This window comes from Salvelinus namaycush, chromosome 41 (genome assembly GCF_016432855.1).
Source record: "Salvelinus namaycush isolate Seneca chromosome 41, SaNama_1.0, whole genome shotgun sequence".
Lineage (NCBI taxonomy): Eukaryota > Metazoa > Chordata > Actinopteri > Salmoniformes > Salmonidae > Salvelinus > Salvelinus namaycush.
In genome coordinates, this window is record NC_052347.1 from 21,279,951 (window position 1) to 21,301,229 (window position 21,279).

General features: G+C 44.7%; 1 protein-coding gene across 1 annotated transcript; it reads left to right on the plus strand.

Moving 5' to 3' along the window:
• The first annotated feature begins 2,958 nt into the window (after window positions 1–2,958).
• On the plus strand, window positions 2,959–4,216 carry LOC120034289 (neurexophilin-1). Its single transcript, XM_038980791.1, has 2 exons — window positions 2,959–3,000; window positions 3,449–4,216. The coding sequence occupies exons 1-2, from the start codon at window positions 2,959–2,961 to the stop codon at window positions 4,214–4,216; spliced, it is 810 nt and encodes a 269-aa protein (XP_038836719.1).
• The last annotated feature ends 17,063 nt before the right edge of the window (window positions 4,217–21,279 follow it).

Genomic DNA, 21,279 nt, shown 5'->3' on the forward strand with positions numbered 1-21,279 from the left:
TCTTCTGCTCCATGTATTTTATTCATTATTAATGAAGCCAAGGAGGGATTCTCAGGGACGCTATCAGAAATGTCAAATAATATCACATTTTAGCCAACAGGGTTCCTTGTCAGGTTGATGTGTTTGTGTCTGAATGAGGGTCAGCTCTCTGTGGGAAACATGGAAGATCACTGTGATCACTGTGAAGAACAGTGATCACTGTGGCCCAGCCCAGGTAAACAGACCAGGGGTGTGTAGTGTTGACTGTGGCCCAGCCCAGGTAAACAGACCAGGGGTGTGTAGTGTTGACTGTGGCCCAGCCCAGGTAAACAGACCAGGGGTGTGTAGTGTTGACTGTGGCCCAGCCCAGGTAAACAGACCAGGGGTGTGTATTGTTGACTGTGGCCCAGCCCAGGTAAACAGACCAGGGGTGTGCAGTGTTGACTGTGGCCCAGCCCAGGTACCCAGACCAGGGGTGTGTAGTGTTGACTGTGGCCCAGCCCAGGTAAACAGACCAGGGGTGTTGTTACGAATCCCTTTGGCCCGACAGTCTAGGGGGGATGGTAATGGGACCCGTAACACAACTCGTGCAAATTATAGTAGTGAAAACGTAACAGTGAGAACAAATAACACAGACAACTTAATTACCGTCAAACACTAAATGTTTATTTATAAACACACGGTAAGTGGGGGGGGGAAGCAGGAAAAGGGGCTGAGCGGGACCCAAGGAATGAAAGAATAATAATTCAAAAACACCCCTAAGCTAGACTAGCCTACTTCACAAACAGCTAACTAACTAACCAAAAATACAGGGGGTGGTCCGCCCAGTTCTAACTAGTGTTTTTAACAATGTTTAACTACGGGTAGTGTAGCCCAAGGGCGACTTGTCTGGTTACCCCCTTTTCCCACCATCAAACAAACACTCAAACACCATAACCAAAACAATACTCACAGGTGGGGACAAAGCGACATGTAGCTGCAAAACACACAAGCGATCTACAGACAGAAGGCATGTTACAAAGAGATTGAGCTGGGGAGACAACAACTGACAGGGGTTTTAAACCAAGGGAAAGGGACTGTGATTGGGTAAGGGAAAAGGAGCAGGTGTCTTCCGATTAGCGACTGATTGATGACTGATTGGGGAATGATTATTGTCACCTGTGAGTAGGGGAGAAGGAGAGAAAAGAAATACACAGGATACACACAGAACACTTGTATCCGTAACAGGTGTGTAGTGTTGACTGTGGCCCAGCCCAGGTAAACAGACCAGGGGTGTGTAGTCTTGACTGTGGCCCAGCCCAGGTACCCAGACCAGGGGTGTGTAGTCTTGACTGTGGCCCAGCCCAGGTACCCAGACCAGGGGTGTGTAGTCTTGACTGTGGCCCAGCCCAGGTACCCAGACCAGGGGTGTGTAGTGTTGACTGTGGCCCAGCCCAGGTACCCAGACCAGGGGTGTGTAGTGTTGACTGTGGCCCAGCCCAGGTACCCAGACCAGGGGTGTGTAGTCTTGACTGTGGCCCAGCCCAGGTACCCAGACCAGGGGTGTGCAGTGTTGACTGTGGCCCAGCCCAGGTACCCAGACCAGGGGTGTGTAGTGTTGACTGTGGCCCAGCCCAGGTAAACAGACCAGGGGTGTGTAGTGTTGACTGTGGCCCAGCCCAGGTAAACAGACCAGGAGTGTGCAGTGTTGACTGTGGCCCAGCCCAGGTAACCAGACCAGGGGTGTGTAGTGTTGACTGTGGCCCAGCCCAGGTACCCAGACCAGGGGTGTGCAGTGTTGACTGTGGCCCAGCCCAGGTACCCAGACCAGGGGTGTGTAGTGTTGACTGTGGCCCAGCCCAGGTAAACAGACCAGGGGTGTGTAGTGTTGACTGTGGCCCAGCCCAGGTAAACAGACCAGGGGTGTGCAGTGTTGACTGTGGCCCAGCCCAGGTAACCAGACCAGGGGTGTGTAGTGTTGACTGTGGCCCAGCCCAGGTACCCAGACCAGGGGTGTGTAGTCTTGACTGTGGCCCAGCCCAGGTAACCAGACCAGGGGTGTGTAGTGTTGACTGTGGCCCAGCCCAGGTAACTCAAACAGCCCTAGAGGGACCAGAGAGAAAGGCTGAGGTCTGGGGACTCCTCATCTCCCCCAGAGTCTGAGTCCATAGCTAGACCATAACACAACAACATCAGTAGGGAATCCTCTACAGACTGCTGCAATGCAAGTTGTTATGAAAGGAAATACATGTTTTAGAGCGACAGAAAATCAATATTACAAGACTGTCTGAAATGCAAGAGAACAAATCAGAGTGAGCCTGTAGAAATCTGTATAAAATGGAGTAAGAATGAGTAAAACTTAATAATCCTGACTAAGCCGGTATAAGGAAGCCCTGACACTCAAAACAGTGGATGGATCAGAGCACAGACAGAGCAGCATGCATTATGAATCACTGTATAACAGTGGGATCACTGGGAGAAACCCTGCTCTATCTGGCAGAGAGAGAGAGAGAGAGAGAGCATGCACACAAACACACACATACAAATACACACACACACTTATGCCTCGCTAATAGGGTACTGTCCACACACATTCCGGCAACCATCCATTGCATAATGACACTAACACAAACAGAGGAACGGCGACACAAACAGACTCCTATCCTCTCCACGGTTAGATCAAAAGGACAGAAGAGCACTCCGGGCTCCCACAGCGCCTACCTGTTAATAGATCATTACCATCTAATAATTACCCATTACAGCCTGCTCTCACACACACTCCACAAAGCCACGGCTGAGCCGAGCACGACTATATATCTCTCTCTCCTTTCTCCTCACTCACTGTTAACATCTGACAGTTTTGTGTGTGTGCCAATACAGATTTTTTAATTAAAACATAAAAAACCTTAATTGCACATCAAGGTTTATTCGCCTGCCCCTCCTCCAACCCCACACCGAAGGCACCGAAGCAATAATTGTTTCTCCACTCAGGCCTGCACTATGGGGCTTAAATCTCTACCTTCATCCCCCCAGGCCTCTCAAGTAGCTGAAGGTATAGGAGGCGATTTCTATTTCATCTGCTGCTTGGGGAGCAATATAGCTTCTCTGAAAACCAGACGTTAAGGTATATCTGTTCTCTGAATAGACACCAGAATGTAACAGCACAACATATATACCTGCATACTCAAACATTCATTTATAACAGTACAACATTGATATAATGTCACAGTTGATCTCTATAGCACCAGGAGCTAAATTAAGTATCGATTACATCTTTCATTCCTTTTCTGTCCTTGTTTCTTACTCCCTTCATAATAACTCCCCTTTTTTCTCCTCTTTCCATCTCTCTTTTCTCTCTCTCTCTCTCTCCCTTTTTCTCTTTCACACACCCTCTCCCCCTCTCTCTCTCTCACTCTCTTGCTCTCTCAAACACACACTCTCCCCCTCTCTTTTTCTCATTCTCTCTCTCCCTATCCCTCTTTATCTCCAGCTGGCCCTCGGTCAAGAAGATGACTCTCCAAGCCACAAGAGCTCCTCAGCAGACGGGTCGTCCTCTAAGACGGTGGGTCTCCTGGGGAGTCAGACTCCCCTTTCCCCCCTGAGTCGCTGGATGCTCCAGAGTAAAAGTCGGGCAGCCAATGCCACCTCCCTGGAGCTGCCCTACCGCTCACCCATTCCCTTCTCCAAGCAGGAGTTCTGGGAGATGCTGGGTAGTGACCTGATGAAGCCAGACACCTCCTCTTCCTCCCGCGTCAAACGCCGGCCCATCGTCAAGACGGGCAAGTTCAAGAAGATGTTTGGCTGGGGAGACTTTTACTCTAACATCAAGACGGTGCGTCTCAACCTGCTGATTACCGGCAAGATCGTAGACCATGGCAACGGAACGTTCAGCGTCTACTTCCGCCACAACTCCACGGGCCAGGGCAACATCTCAGTCAGCCTGGTGCCGCCGGTCAAGGCGGTGGAGTTTGACCTGGAGCGCCAGAGCGTGGTCTACCCCAAAGACTCTAAGATCTTCAACTGCCGCGTGGACTATGAGAAGGTGGACCGCAGCAAGCGCACGTCGCTGTGCAACTACGACCCGTCCAAGACCTGCTTCCAGGAGCAGACACAGAGCCATGTCTCCTGGATCTGTTCCAAGCCCTTCAAGGTCATCTGTATCTACATCTCCTTCTACAGTACAGACTACCGCCTGGTCCAGAAGGTCTGCCCGGACTACAACTACCACAACGAGATGCCCTACCTGCCCTCTGGTTAGAGGGGGGGACACAGGAGGGGGAGAGGAGGGACGAGGGCAGGAGTGACTCTGTAGGGTGAGGGGCCACCAGAATGAGCTGGATTAAACGTTTTATGTAATTTGCTGCAACGCCTCACCAGACAACCCCTCGCTGTAGCCAGACTACTGTACCCTGTAAAAACGTATATATGCAACAAATACAGTATGCACACAGTGAGGCATTGATATTTAGAGTGCTGTCATGAAGCATTCATCGGCAGGAACAGTAGTAACTAGCACGCCCAACATCATCACACACGTTTACCTCAACTCAAACCTCTAATTTCGCTACCTACTTTGCTAAATACAGAAAACACCTACAAACATCTATGAATGTTTTCGTGAACTACTGCACACTGTCATTCAGGTGAGGTAGCACTCTACTTTCAAAAGGGCATCTTCCATTTGTTTCTGTATGGACCCTTGTCCCAATCTTTCCCACTGCTCCCATATCCCACCCCTCTCCACCCCTATGTCATCCCGATAGGCTATCCCACCCAATGTTTATTCTAAAGGTATGACATTCTATCAAAGAAAGAAAGAAAGAAAGAAAGAAAGAAAGAAAGAAAGAAAGAAAGAAAGAAAGAAAGAAAGAAAGAAAGAAAGAAAGAAAGAAAGAAAGAAAGAAAGAAAGAAAGGAGAGAAAGCAAAAGCAATCGCCAGACAAAAATATGGGACAGGGCTTAAGTTCAACGTGAGAGAAATAACTTCCTTCTGCATAGAGATAGGCACTTGCCTCACCACACATGATAGAGAGGGAAGGGGGAGAGAGAGAGCAAGAGAGCGAGAGAGAGAGAGAGAGCGTGAGCACGAAAGTGGGAGAGGGAGAGGGGGAGAAATGAGATTCAGAGAGCTCTTTTAATTAAAGTGGAGGAGAGAGAAGGAGATGTAGAGTATTCAGCTCCTTCTATTGTCCCCTCTGTATGAAAAAGATTACATTTTGTTGCAGTCAGGATTCCTGATTTCAAGCTTTGATAACTTCGGCTGTGTGTGGGAGATTTCTCTTTCCTGACAAACGCTGTGTGTTCACAAAAGTCTGATCGTTATCTGGAATAAATTAAAATAAAACTAATTAAGGCTTCACCGAGAGAGGGCGAAATGTATTCCTGGAAATCAAGTTAGGATTATTAGGATGCGAGCGAGGAGCACAGCGAGGGGTACAGCGATGGGCACAGCGAGGGGTATAGTGGATAGTTGTGTTATGGCTCCCTGGCCCAGCAGCTTGGCCCTCAGTTAACAGCAAGATGAATAGCCACTGGCTGGCTGAACTCATGTCCATTTCACAAACAACAACACTAGACAAAATACTGTATATATCTCATTTAGTGACAACTGATTATGTACTGACAATATGGGCTGTTTGGAAATTGACTCATAGCACCTATATAGACTACGTGATGATTTCCTGACTATGTATTTTCCAATGGCAGGTGTCATACTTTGAACACTGAATGCATAATATATGGTATTACTAATGTATTTGTAAAAAGGAAAAACCTCAATGTAACAGAAGTGATTGAACCCCATGGCCTTTGGCACTGCTGTGCTCTGATTGGTCTGGAGGGAGCTTAGTGGGGTTTCTGTAGCACTGAGGCCTGGGAGGCCAGTGTGTGACTTGGATCAGGAACCACTCACTATAAAGTCCTCCTGTGGGGGGTACGGGAGCATCACGTCAGGTAGAGATGGAGCAATTTGACTGTAGGTAGAATAGAAGAGAGAGACAGAATAAAATAGAGAAAGGCTCACTCACAAGGCTATATATGGGAAGTACTGTAAGTGAGATCTGAACATCAAAGTGTCTGGGTGTTTAATCTAGCTCCTGTCTTTATGAGGCCATAACCACAACATCTCTGTTAGGCTGCTGCCGTTGCTGCCTCTCTCTGCTGCCGTTGCTGCCTCTCTCAGACTGCCTCTCTCTGCTGCCGTTGCTGCCTCTCTGACTGCCTGTCTCTGACTGCCTGTCTCTGACTGCTGCTAGAACAGCCCTGCAGGGTCCAGCAGGGAACATTAACCACTAACATCACAAAGACTAAATTATCTTTTAAGATATTACTGTTTATTCAGACGCATAAACACCAATCTACACTTCAGACCCCTGATGCTTACTGGTGATTTGGTTTTCCTCTGAGCAAATGTTTTACTTGAAAAGACAATATGCAGTGGTTTGTCTGTGGTGGTTCTCCCTTGTCGAGATGTTTGTAAAATAGATCTGTCTGGTTTATCACTAGTGTCACAGTCAATCCTCATAGTCACACCTGCTGTGTTTAAATGCAAACTAATAATCTGGAATTAGTCAGAATTCAATGAGTCTGAATTAAACAAGTAAACACCCATATTGGACAAGAAGAGTCCAGTAATCCGAATGAGCTCATTTCAAGTGAAACGAGTGTACAATACTCCTTTCCTAAACAATTTGTTTGGGATTTATTAAGTCAGTATTTGGCATGTAAACATTACATTCAGATTACTGTTGTTTGCATGACAGCTTTCTGGTGAATATTTGCAATTGTTAAGAGGCAGTTTTGGACCTCTTAGGAACAAATTAAACATGAAAGGAAGCGATTGAAGACAAAAAATGATGTAATGCTCTGCATTAGTTGTTGGTGCTTGCAACCTTTTGGGAAAATGTGCCTCATGCAACCATCAATGGAATATCATTATACAGTAGTAAGCATGCAAACAGTAGACAGTATTCAGAACATATTAGAGTCCAAGTGCAGTTGATTTGTTTGTTTATTATGATCCCCAGTAGCTTTTGCAGAAGCAGCAGCTACTCTTCCTGGGGTCCACAGAGTTCATCTGAATACCCAGATACTCCAACAGAATTGTGCATGTAAGCATAGTACCTTCCCTGTCTCACAGTAAACTGATGCAAGTACTGCCTGGCAAGACCCTGTCCCTCTCCCTCTCAGAGTTGGCATGCAGGGAAGTATAGCCTCATGTCGCAGTTTGTAATGTTGGGATTTACCAACTAGTGTGTGGAAGTCTGCCATTGGCCTAAAGTCATCCCACTCCTCTTCCTACTCCGCTCTGCCCATCTGGGCTCTCTTTTCCCCTACCCACAACATGCCCTCCTATCCTCTCTGTGTCTCTCCTCTCACTGTGACCAGCTCCCCTAACCTCTATGCCCCCATGTTCTTGTGTCGGGGCTACCTCCCCTGCCCTGGCGCTGAACTCCACTGTGGGCAGGTCCTCATCCATCTCTCTTTCTCTCCCTCTATCCCCGCCCGCCAGAGTCCAGCTCAGAGCTCATCTAGCTAATCTCTCGGCTTAACAGTGAGGCCAACTGAACCCTCACAGTGAGAACACACACACATGCCGGCGCAAACACACACACATCGCAGTGCTACAGAGACATGAACAAAGAAGATTATGTACACAGTACCTCCAGCCCTTGTAGAAACACAGGCTGGTATGGGTGCTCCTTCTCCTACCCCGCCCCATTCAAAGTATTTTACCTCAGCCTCCTTCCAATCTGTCAGGTTAAAGACAAGAAGACTTCCTGGAAAACAGGCTTAGGCCTAGAGGTGTGCCAACCTGCCTAACCTACTGACGCCCCACTCACCTCCATCCCTCCACCAGCCCTGTAACATCTGGATAAGACATCTGGCCTTTCAGAGGAGACATGGAGTAAAACACCTTGAGCTGGAGCCCCACCCCCTCCTGACAACTAGAAAACTAACAGAGACACTGCTGGACTGTTATGACTGCTGGGTCACATGTACCGCCTCTCTACCTTCCTCAGTCCCTCGCTCCAATCCTCACCCCATTCTCGCAAATTAACAGCAATATATCACTGAGACTCCACCATGCTCCTCTATGGCTGCTCAAACAGAGGGTGCTGCTGGTTGGAAGAAGAGAGAATGTTGCTGTAGGATGGCCAGTGTTGTTATGGTGACAGTCTTATTGTTGTCCAATGGAGTGTCAACAGACTTGTGGACAGTTGGCCTTCCATAGGCCACAGGGCAATGCTTGTCCTCTCAGCACACAATAGAAACAGAACTGACCGTCAGAGAGATATATATATATATATATACAGTATATACATATACAAACTACAAGTTCTCTGACCTAAATAAAGTTGTATTTAATGTGGGTCATGCCGTGAAGTTGTCTGTTTTATCTTTTCACATTCTTTTGTTTCAGTGTCATATTGATGATATAGCGTAAGGATGATATGATGGCATTAATTGTGGTTTCCGACATTCAAAAAATCAATAAAGTACACAAAATAACTTATCACTTGAATTGTAGAGAAACAGGCTCCAGTCTTATATCTTGTTTCGCTTGACAAATTCACTGGAAGCCAGAAAGTGTCAATGTCGATGAAACCTTTATTTGGTCTAATTTGCATATACTCATATTGTGCGCCAACGGCAAAGAACAGATGTGACAATGTGTGCTAATGGCCCTTACAGAGACACAAAGAGAGAGAGAAAGAGGAAAGAGAAATAAACTCGAGAAAAGGGGGTAATGTTTCAACTAGGATGATGCATGCAACTCCTTTAATGAGCCTCTCCTTTCTTTCTTTCTTTGTGACTTTTCTCTCTCCTTCATTTTGGGAATGTAATTGACATTAAATCCGTTGGGCTTCTTAATTAAATCCCAGACAACTGTTAACGAGGAGATGAGTTCAAACCTTCAGCTCACTACATCCCTTTAAACAAGATCGATTACGGCATGGCTGGCGGCGCATCTACCCAATCCCCCTCTCCTCCATCTCCTCATCCCTCTGCCAACGCCCCCTTGTTTCCATAAAAGCGCCGCCTGCCTCAGGATAACCTTGCTGGAGATGATGAAAGAAAAGGGAAAAAGTCAACAAAATAGAAGAATAAAAATCTAATTTGGAAGCCAGGGTTCTTGTGAATGTGAAATCTATATAACAGCAATGTAGTGGCTGACACACAGGGAGAGAGGAAGCTGGTAGTGGTGAAGGAGAATAGAGTGAATAGAGTTTACATGGAACAGTCTAAAGGGAGAGAAACAACGGACACCAGTGTTGTCGTACTGGCACAGACTGAGGCGTTTTGGCTCTCTGGGAGAGAAAACAATTTGTGAGTGCGAGCATCTGGTTGTGGAAGTGGCGTTTCAGCAGGAGTAATAGGGAACAGGACCATAGTCAATTGAGAAAATAACTAGTGATGGCATGAGAAGGTGGGAGGAGGCGTGAAAAGCTAAAAGTGATAAATAGACATTCACACAAGTAACCTTGAGCTATGAAAAAGTGTATCCGAAGAGCAAGACAAGACTTGAAGAGCGAATGAGAGGGAGAAACAGAGAAAGGGAGAGAGAGAGAGAGAGAGAGAGAGAGAGAGAGAGAGAGAGAGAGAGAGAGAGAGAGAGAGAGAGAGAGAGAGAGAGAGAGAGAGAGAGAGATTATTTGCAGGGCATGCGTACTATAAGTCACCCACCTCCTAATTATACCCAACATGCCCTCTATACGCATAATATTACTAGCTAATCACTGATTACCCATTACTGTCTGAGTCAACAACAGAATACTGTACCTCACCTGCCTGGGAACATGGCCTCAATTGTAATACCCCAAATGTAGTATCTCAATTTGCAACATCATCCCTCCATAGAGGTATCTGTTACCCAACAATACTAAATCTATCACAGGTTCCTTTATCTACAGGTTTTATATCCCATTCACTTTACTAATACCAATATCAAGACTATCCTTTCTATAATCAGCGGCTGTATCGGTGAGCTGTGACACTATTTGGCCCTAGGATCTATTTCCACACACCAGCCACGGTGGCTTGGCTTCTAAGACCACCAGTCTTATGTAAGTTGATTAGGCTACAGTTATCTGGGTACCAACCCTGTTCAGAAGACGGTAATTCCAGGAAATGACCTTTAAAACTGAAAAATGTTCTGTCTGCCCCATGGCACAATGAGTAGAATTGCTTGAAATGAGTTTTAAAACTGCAACATTTCCTCTCCGCCCGTGGCAAAATGCGCAGACTTTCAGAAAATCTACTTTCAAATTTCGAAACATTTGACGCACTAGGTGGGGGGCCCCCAAACCAAATCTCGCTGAGGCCTCCCAAAAAGCTAGGACCGGCCCTGCACACGAATGCTCTAAGTGGTTTCATGTTCCAGCATTCTAATGGTCTCTCTGGACTGCCATTCCAATCATGCAGAGCAGTGGGTGTGTGGGGCCTGGAGGTTATTAGCCCAGTGTGTTAGATTAGAGGCCCTCAGAGCTGGTTCATATGTGGGAGGGAAGAACAAACAGAGGCCAAGATAGCCAGCCTGATTCTGTGCCTGAGCCTGCATGATCCCCCAGCTCTGTATCCATGCCCCTGATGGAACACTAACTGGGCCTTATGCACTATTCACCACTTACACAGGCAGTGACAGAGGCTGGGAGAGAGCCCAGGCCAGAAGGACACTGAGGAAGGGAGAGGGATGGAAATACATTGTGTTGAAAGAGGGGTGGAGAGAGGGATACTGAACAATAAGGGCAGGGGGGTTGGTATACACTAAGTGTACAAAACATTAGGAACACCTGCTCTTTCCATGTCAGACTGACCAGGTGAATCCAGGTGAACGCTATGATCCCTTATTGTTGTCACTTATTAAATCCACTTCATTTAGTGTAGACGAAGGGGAGGAGACAGGTTAAAGAAGGATTTTTAAGCCTTGAGATAATTGAGACATGACTTGTGTATGGGGTAGGGTGGGGTAGGGTGGGGTAGGGTGGGGTAGGGTAGGGTGGGGTAGGGTGGGGTAGGGTAGGGTAGGGTGGTATGTGGTGGTCTGCTTTCGAGACTTTGTAGAGTCCATGCCCTGACGAATTGAGGAAAGTGCTCTTAATGTTTTGTATTTAATTTATTAACTTTTTTATTTTATTTATTAACTTTTATTTAATCAGGTGAGCCCAATTGAGACCAGGGTCTCATTTTCCAATGGTGCCCTGAGACCACAAAGCAAATGGAAAGTTGCAGATATGGAAAGATAAAGAAAAACTCAAACTGTATGTGTGCGTGCCTGCGTGTGTGAGTATGTGACGCAGTGAGAGATTGTTGGAAAGGAACAGCAACAGCCCGGGGGATACAGTGGAGTCAAACTGAATCAACTAATTAGATTAGAATCATTTCACAATGGCTTCAGACACTGTAAATCATTATTTTATCCTATTATTCTTGTGAAGAGAAAAACAAAGCCTTTAGTATAGAAACATAAACTACCATCAACAATATAGTGAAACTACAATTAGTTGTCACATACTAGGCTAGTCACTAGTTTCATAATCCTGCTACATTTCAATTGACCTTGTAGATGCAGTTTCAAAGAATTGCTGTCCATGGTGCTGAAATCTCTGATTGCTGCTATTTGCTTAACGTTTCCATTGGACATTTCACATCACTCAGTCCTCTGGGATGCAGTTGGCTTTCTGTTCTGGTCATGGACGTGTCACAGCAAACCTAAAGGCCATCAAACCTATTATGACCATGACCACAATGATCAATAAATACATAATGTTACTGTGCCAACAATATGAGCCCACTCCAGTGTGTCTCAATGGGGTCAACTGTTCATCTGTGCGCAACAAAGAGAGATGTGTGTCCATCACAGTGTTGACATTAAGGGTAATATCTGTCTGTGTTAGCCAATAAGACAGTGTTATCTGTAGGTTATGATGAAGGCATCAGGTCTCTGATCTCTGGATCAGCCAACAAAGAGGACATTTCCACTTAACTAAGCGAAGCTGAGGAAAGGTGTGATTAAAATTCAGTGACAGGCCTTTAAATACCAGCCAGGGATAACAGTGGTGCCCTTTGGCAAGGTAATTATTCACTCTGCTGAAAGACCATCAGGTGTGTGTGTGTGAATGTGTGAGGGGTGGGTCTGAGTTTGAGCCTTTAGTTTTGAGGCGGTGTGTTTGAGAAATACAAGTAACAGCATCTGTTCTTTCAGTCTAGATGTGAGAAGTGTTTGTGTCTCAGTAATGCCGACAGACAGCTCTGCTAAGGGCCTTTAATAGGCTGATACATGTGAGATAAGGACATTAGACAGCGAGAGAGAGAGAGAAAGAGAAAGGGAGAGAGAGAGAAAGGGAGAGAGATAGGGAGAGAGAAAGAGAGAGATCAAGCAAGAGACAGAGGGAGGAAGAGAGAGTAAGAAAGAAAGAGATCAAGTGAGAGACGGAGAGGAGGAGGGAGGAGGGAGAGAGAGACATGAACTGGTAAAGGTTAGCTTTCTACCGCTCCATCACTGTCTCTGTCTCAGCCTCTTCAGACCTCCATCTCTCCTTCCATCTTTTTTTCTCTTTTACCACCAAGCGAACAACATTTGATATGATCTACTGAGGAGGTGCTGTCATCCTCTCACACCGAGTAGAGACCCAGACTACAGCCCAAGGCCTGATGGGATGAGACTCTTATTGAGAAGCTGTCCTTCAAAAACTGCATCTTAACAACAAAAAAGAAAATGTTTCCTCCTTATTGTCTTTCTGTAGCTCCCTCTCCCACCTCTCCGGGTGTTTCTTCTGAAACACTACTGCCTACTGTGGGGTTCTTGATAAGAGTCATGTGGGGAGGCAGGTGGTTGGGGGTTGTATCTTTGGGGCTGATCACCCCCCTTTTGTACCTCCCCCTCCATTCCTTCGCTGTGTGAGTGTTGGGCTCGGATCATTATCGGCAGCCCTGAATGGGATTCATCATGCGATGTGCAGAGTCAGCTGCAGTCAACGTGCAACACCCTTCGCCACTTCTCAATCAATCTTCATTTGCCTCTTTTCCTCATTTTTGGTTGGGGACACAGATTTCTCTAATGAGAAACTTTAGTTCGTTTAGTTTTCCACTCTTAGTAAACAGAATAGAAAGTGCTACAATTTCGCCCAGGACGGTTTCTAAAACAGAAAATAGGTTTCAAAAATAGTTTGAGTCTTGTGTCCTGCTGGGCTGACTGTTAGTAAAACAGAAAGTAGGCCTTGAGCACTGGAGGAATACTGAAACCATCCATAGATATCCCCCTACAGGCACTATTAAAACTACAAGTCATGAATATTACACACTAATGAAACGCCACATCCACAGAACCAGCTACAATTTAGGAAAGAGGAGTTTTTCTTTTTGCAACGCTAGGACATTATTGGAATCCCTTCGATGTAAAGATGAGAAGTTTGGCCATGTTCCCTGTATAAAATGCCTGAATAAAAAGCTTGCTGACAGACTTGTCTCTTTTATTGCTGTGAATGGATTGCATTTTGTGCCTGGGTCATATCGTTTACAGCACAGTAAAAGAAGAAAGCCAGCGAGAGGGAGATTGTTGCGAGGAAATCATTGGGAAGCCTGTTACTGTGACATGGGAATTCATTTTTGAGTCCTTCATAGTTTACTTTGTGACATGAATTACCTCTATATGTATGATTTGTGAAAGGAAACCTGCAGGTCCCAAGGAGGTTGCAGTCAGATCTGGTAGAACTGAGGCCGTAACACTAACACTTGGTCTATGGGTTCACACTCTGACCCAGTGATAATTAAACTTTTTCAGAGGGGAGACCATTTTTTATCACCAGAATTTCTGGGGCCCCCATTTTTCCCCAATAACTTCTTGAGACCAAACTCCACCCCAAAGCTAATGAAACAACCTAAAAATCTGTAAATGTTGATGTTTACATCAACAAATAACCTTATCAAAATGATAAGAAAGCAATAAATAGATTTACTCAATAACCTTTATCTTTCTCAAAAACGGTTGTATATGGTCCCATACAATAATCTATACTCTTAATTATTTATTTTTTTAAATGTGGGGCCACCCCACTGCAGTGGGGTCATGACCCCGATTTTGAATACCACTGCTCTAAGCCTATTGTTGTGTACTATAATACTTACTGTCTGTAATCACAGCTAGTTCTAGAAAAGCTCAGGCCTACCTTCAAGCAGCTCATACCAAGCCTCTAGCCAGCACCATGTAGCTCTTTGTTTCCCAATAAAAAGACACTCAAACAAAGACCAATGCTTCTATCCTTGTTAGATCTCGGTCCTGGCAGAAAGATTACTTTTGTCAGTGTCTATTTTCAGAGCGTTACAGTGTGCTGACACCCCGCTCATTTTCATGATAGATATCTCTGATCAGCAAACGTTTTACTGCTCATTACCCTGAGCATAACTAAAGACTTGTCTCCAGTCTCACAGACCTTATCTCTAACAATAACCATGGTGTTAGTCATGATTGCCATTCTCATTCAAACCTTCATATATCATCAGGTCTCTGCAGCTCATATGAATTGCTTATGTCTTCATACAATCTTTGGACACCGTGACGGCCTCCTATCCTATATCCCTAATACCGTCTACACTATCCTATATCCCTAATACCGTCTAAACTATCCTATATCCCTAATATCGTCTACATACTATCCTATATCCCTAATACCGTCTACACTATCCTATATCCCTAATACCGTCTAAACTATCCTATATCCCTAATATCGTCTACATACTATCCTATATCCCTAATACCGTCTACACTATCCTATAGTCCTAATACCGTCTACACTATCCTATAACCCTAATACCGTCTACACTATCCTATAACCCTAATACCGTCTATATAATATCCTATATCCCTAATACCGTCTACATACTATCCTATATCCCTAATACCGTCTACATACTATCCTATAGCCCTAATACCGTCTACACTATCCTATAGTCCTAATACCGTCTACACTATCCTATAACCCTAATACCGTCTACACTATCCTATAACCCTAATACCGTCTATATACTATCCTATATCCCTAATACCGTCTACATACTATCCTATATCCCTAATACCGTCTACATACTATCCTATAGCCCTAATACCGTCTACACTATCCTATATCCCTAATACCGTCTACACTATCCTATATCCCTAATACCGTCTACACACTATCCTATAGCCCTAAAACCGTCTACATACTATCCTATAGGCCTAATACCGTCTACATACTATCCTATAGCCCTAATACCGTCTACACTATCCTATTGACCTAATACCGTCTACATACTATCCTATAACCCTAATATCGTCTACACTATCCTATTGACCTAATACCGTCTACACTATCCTATTGACCTAATACCGTCTACACTATCCTATATCCCTAATACCGTCTACATACTATCCTATAGGCCTAATACCGTCTACACTATCCTATAGCCCTAATACCGTCTACATACTATCCTATAACCCTAATACCGTCTACACTATCCTATTGACCTAATACCGTCTACACTATCCTATATCCCTAATACCGTCTACATACTATCCTATAGCTCTAATACCGTCTACATACTATCATATAGCCCTAATACTGTCTACATACTATCCTATATCCCTAATATCGTCTACATACTATCCTATAGCCCTAATACCGTCTACATACTATCCTATAGCCCTAATACCGTCTACATACTATCCTATAGCCCTAATACCGTCTACATACTATCCTACAGCCCTAATACCGTCTACATACTATCCTACATCCCTAATACCGTCTACACTATCCTACATCCCTAATACCGTCTACACTATCCTACATCCCTAATACCGTCTACACTATCCTACATCCCTAATACCGTCTACACTATCCTATAGCCCTAATACCGTCTACACTATCCTATAGCCCTAATACCGTCTACACTATCCTATATCCCTAATACCATCTACACTATCCTATAGCCCTAATACCGTCTACATACTATCCTATAGCCCTAATACCGTCTACACTATCCTATAGCCCTAATACCGTCTACACTATCCTATATCCCTAATACCGTCTACATACTATCCTACATCCCTAATACCGTCTACACTATCCTATTGACCTAATACCGTCTACATACTATCCTACAGCCCTAATACCGTCTACATACTATCCTACATCCCTAATACCGTCTACACTATCCTACATCCCTAATACCGTCTACACTATCCTATATCCCTAATACCGTCTACACTATCCTATATCCCTAATACCGTCTACACTATCCTATAGCCCTAATACCGTCTACACTATCCTATATCCCTAATACCGTCTACACTATCCTATAGCCCTAATACCGTCTACACTATCCTATAGCCCTAATACCGTCTACACTATCCTATATCCCTAATACCGTCTACACTATCCTATAGCCCTAATACCGTCTACATACTATCCTATAGCCCTAATACCGTCTACATACTATCCTATTGACCTAATACCGTCTACATACTATCCTACATCCCTAATACCGTCTACACTATCCTATAGCCCTAATACCGTCTACACTATCCTATAGCCCTAATACCGTCTACACTATCCTATAGCCCTAATACCGTCTACACTATCCTATATCCCTAATACCATCTACACTATCCTATATCCCTAATACCATCTACACTATCCTATAGCCCTAATACCGTCTACACTATCCTACAGCCCTAATACCGTCTACACTATCCTACATCCCTAATACAGTATACACTATCCTATATCCCTAATACCGTCTACACTGTCCTATATCCCTAATACCGTCTACATACTATCCTATATCCCTAATACCGTCTACATACTATCCTATATCCCTAATACCGTCTACACTATCCTATATCCCTAATACCGTCTACATACTATCCTATATCCCTAATACCGTCTACACTATCCTAAAGCCCTAATACCGTCTACACTATCCTATAGCCCTAATACCGTCTACACTATCCTATAGCCCTAATACCGTCTACACTATCCTATAGCCCTAATACCGTCTACACTATCCTACATCCCTAATACCGTCTACACTATCCTAAAGCCCTAATACCGTCTACACTATCCTAAAGCCCTAATACCGTCTACACTATCCTACAGCCCTAATACCGTCTACATACTATCCTATAGCCCTAATACCGTCTACATACTATCCTATAGCCCTAATACCGTCTACATACTATCCTATATCCCTAATACCGTCTACATACTATCCTATATCCCTAATACCGTCTACATACTATCCTATATCCCTAATACCGTCTACATACTATCCTATATCCCTAATACCGTCTACATACTATCCTATATCCCTAATACCGTCTACATACTATCCTACAGCCCTAATACCGTCTACACTATCCTATAGCCCTAATACCGTCTACATACTATCCTACATCCCTAATACCGTCTACACTATCCTATATCCCTAATACCGTCTACATACTATCCTATATCCCTAATACCGTCTACATACTATCCTATAGCCCTAATACCGTCTACACTATCCTATAGCCCTAATACCGTCTACACTATCCTATAGCCCTAATACCGTCTACACTATCCTATAGCCCTAATACCGTCTACACTATCCTACATCCCTAATACCGTCTACACTATCCTACATCCCTAATACCGTCTACACTATCCTATATCCCTAATACCGTCTACACTATCCTATAGCCCTAATACCGTCTACACTATCCTATAGCCCTAATACCGTCTACACTATCCTATATCCCTAATACCGTCTACACTATCTTATAGCCCTAATACCATCTACACTATCCTATAGCCCTAATACCGTCTACACTATCCTACATCCCTAATACCGTCTACACTATCCTACATCCCTAATACCGTCTACACTATCCTATATCCCTAATACCGTCTACACTATCCTATAGCCCTAATACCGTCTACACTATCCTAAAGCCCTAATACCGTCTACACTATCCTATAGCCCTAATACCGTCTACACTATCCTATATCCCTAATACCGTCTACATACTATCATATTGACTTAATACAGTCTACACTATCCTATATCCCTAATACTGTCTACACTATCCTATTGACCTAATACCATCTACATACTATCATATAGCCCTAATACCGTCTACATACTATCCTATAGCCCAAATACTGTCTACATACTATCCTATAGCCCTAATACTGTCTATATACTATCCTATTGCCCTATTACCATCTATATACTATCCTATAGCCATACTACCATCTACAGACTATCCTATAGCCCTAATAGTGTCTACATACTATCATATAGCCCTAATACCGTCTACATACTATCATATAGCCCAAATACTGTCTATATACTATCCTATAGCCCTAATAGTGTCTACATACTATCATATAGCCCTAATACCGTCTACATACTATCATATAGCCCAAATATTGTCTACATACTATCATATAGCCCTAATACTGTCTACATACTATCATATAGCCCTAATACTGTCTACACACTATCATATAGCCCTAATACTGTCTACACACTATCATATAGCCCAAATACTGTCTACATACTATCATATAGCCCTAATACCATCTACATACTATCATATAGCCAAAATACTGTCTACATACTATCATATAGCCCTAATACTGTCTACATACTATCATATAGCCCTAATACCGTCTATATACTATCCTATAGCCCTAATACTGTCTACATACTATCATATAGCCCTATTACTGTCTATATACTATCCTATAGCCCTAATACCGTCTACATACTATCATATAGCCCTTTTACCGTCTATATACTATCCTTTGGCTATAAAGTGCTTCCATTGTGTATACTGAAAGACTGGGGACCTGGTGGTAGTTGGCCAGTTACAGTGTGTGCGTCTGCTCATTACCTTTAGGATTTTAGAATACTAGCATTTTGTATTGGGTTGTAGAGGTCGCATAGACCACAGGATTCCAATTCACTGTTGAACGCCAACAGAATTATTATGATTAATGGCTGAATGTGCAGGGTTGAGTTGACTTGATTCCTTTTTAGACCCAAAAACCATTGGCTTAAATGTACCCCTCTGGAACGCAATGTTAAATTGGGAGATTGTCTGAAGAGAGAGAGAGAGATACAGTAAAGAGCAACTAAAGAGAACAAGTTAAACAATAAAACACACAGACAGTATGACTGATCAAATGCACGCACACACACGCGCACACACAGCCAATCCCTTCTCACACTGAGGGGATTTGGGACAGTATTAAACAAGCCAACCAATTGGAATTATGAGCAGGGTCAATGCTTCACATAAGACACAGAGACTCTTCTGCCACTAAAATCACTCTCCCTGTCTGGCCTTTGTCCTTGACCGCTTTTGACCTCTCCTCTGTGGGGATTGAGTTATTGACCCTGTGGCCCGGTGGACATCACCCAGCAGCCATCACTTTACCACCTTACCTTCCTGCCACGGAGAAAATATGGCAGCTGGAACAGTGCTTATTGATGGATCCTGTGGTGGTGGGGAAGGGGTTGGTATGGGGGGGCAACAAGGTGAGGGTGGGGAAGTGGATGTTTTATGAGGCCCTTAACATTTAGTTCCCCAGCATTTCAATCCGCGTGTCTATTAAAGATGGCTGCTCCTCCTACGCGTTCCCCATCCATCACACCGCCAGAGAGCCACCCCACACTGACAGACAGCTCAATATGACAGAGAGAGAGAGAGGAGGATGGAGGGAGGGAGTGTACAGCAGTAATGGAACAACCGAGACAGAGAGCGTAAGACAGATAGAGGTAGCCTACAGAGTGTACAATTACCGATGAAAACAAGGAAAGAATTTGGCAGAAGAACCAACAATATGGACAAACAGAGAGCTCCTCACAGAGCAGCATCATGACTTTACTCCCAATAGGGCTCCTTTATAGCCAACAGTAGTGGTAAGTTAGGAGCAGTGAAACAGACTCCATAGTCGGAGCAGAAACAAAGCTTCTGGTTGGAAAATGAAGTCAAACAAGAGGTAAATAAAAACAGACCCTGAGAAATAGATGAGGTCTCAGTTCCCCCAGGCAGTGTGTGTGTGTGGGCCAGACAGGGCTCCCGCTCTGTTCAGGCTCTGGTAATATGCTGGCCCCTCCAGGTCACTGCTATTAATTACAAAACGTACCCAGCTCTCCCTCCATTAATCTAAATTTAGAGGCAGAGTCCAGCGACCGCCTGCTCCTGCTGATGCCACGATCGCTGGGTACAGGGAGAACAGAGCCCTGCTCACTGCTCTCTGGCCAATTGGAGCTAAGCCCTGGTAACTTCTGACCAATCAGGGGTAAGGCTTCAACCTTCCAGCCACTGAGAGCCAAGGTCAGCTGACTGCTGACCCACCACAGCCAAAAGCCGGACCCATTCTGACCACTCAGAACAGAACACACACAGATAAACACATCTACTGCAGACCACCGTGCAATTAGCATTACGTTGATGAACAGCTGTTGTGGGTCTGCTCACCTTCCTGAGGCCTTTTATCTTAATTAACAGCCGCACACATATGTGCAAGAACACAATCCCATACAACACCGGCCCCAGCCCAGCTCTCACTGGCCACAGTACATGTGTAGGTCAGACAGCAGACAGGGGAGTCTGCTCCACAACACGTCAACAACAAGGAGAAGAGAGGGAGTGGAGAGAGAACGAGAGAGGGTAAACGAGACAGAGACAAAGAGAGATAGAGAGCAAGATGCTGAGGGAGACAGAAAGCGGGAGAGAGAGAAAGGAGGGTATACCGTGCTGCAACCTTGTGTCCCCGCGCCAGACTGTCCCTGGGCCGCCATGCCCACCTCCAGCAATTAATCATCTGATACTGAGCTTACTCAGCCGACAACCAGCTCCCCCACATCCTCATTAACACTGGCGCAGGAGAGGAAGGAGAAGAGAGGAGAGGAAAAGGGAGATGTAACACAGTGTGAAAAAGAACGAAGCAAAAAGAGAGGGAAATAGCGGAAGTGATAAGAGAACAGAGGAGAGAACAGAGGAGAGGACAGAAGAGGAAGAGAAAATTGCAGAGGGGAGACGTGAAAGGAGGAGAGCAGAGAATACACAGACATTGCCTGGGATTGTAAAGGAAACATAAGGAGGAGCTGTGCCAGCCTCTGCAGAACACCATCTATCTCTCAGACTGGTGAGGCAGGCACCAACGTTATTCTAGCCACCATACTGTGTGTGTGTGTGAGAGAGAAGGCGAGAGCGAGAGACTGTGACAATTGGTGTGTGCACATCCATGTGTGTGTGTGTGTGTGTGTGTGTGTGTGTGTGTGTGTGTGTGT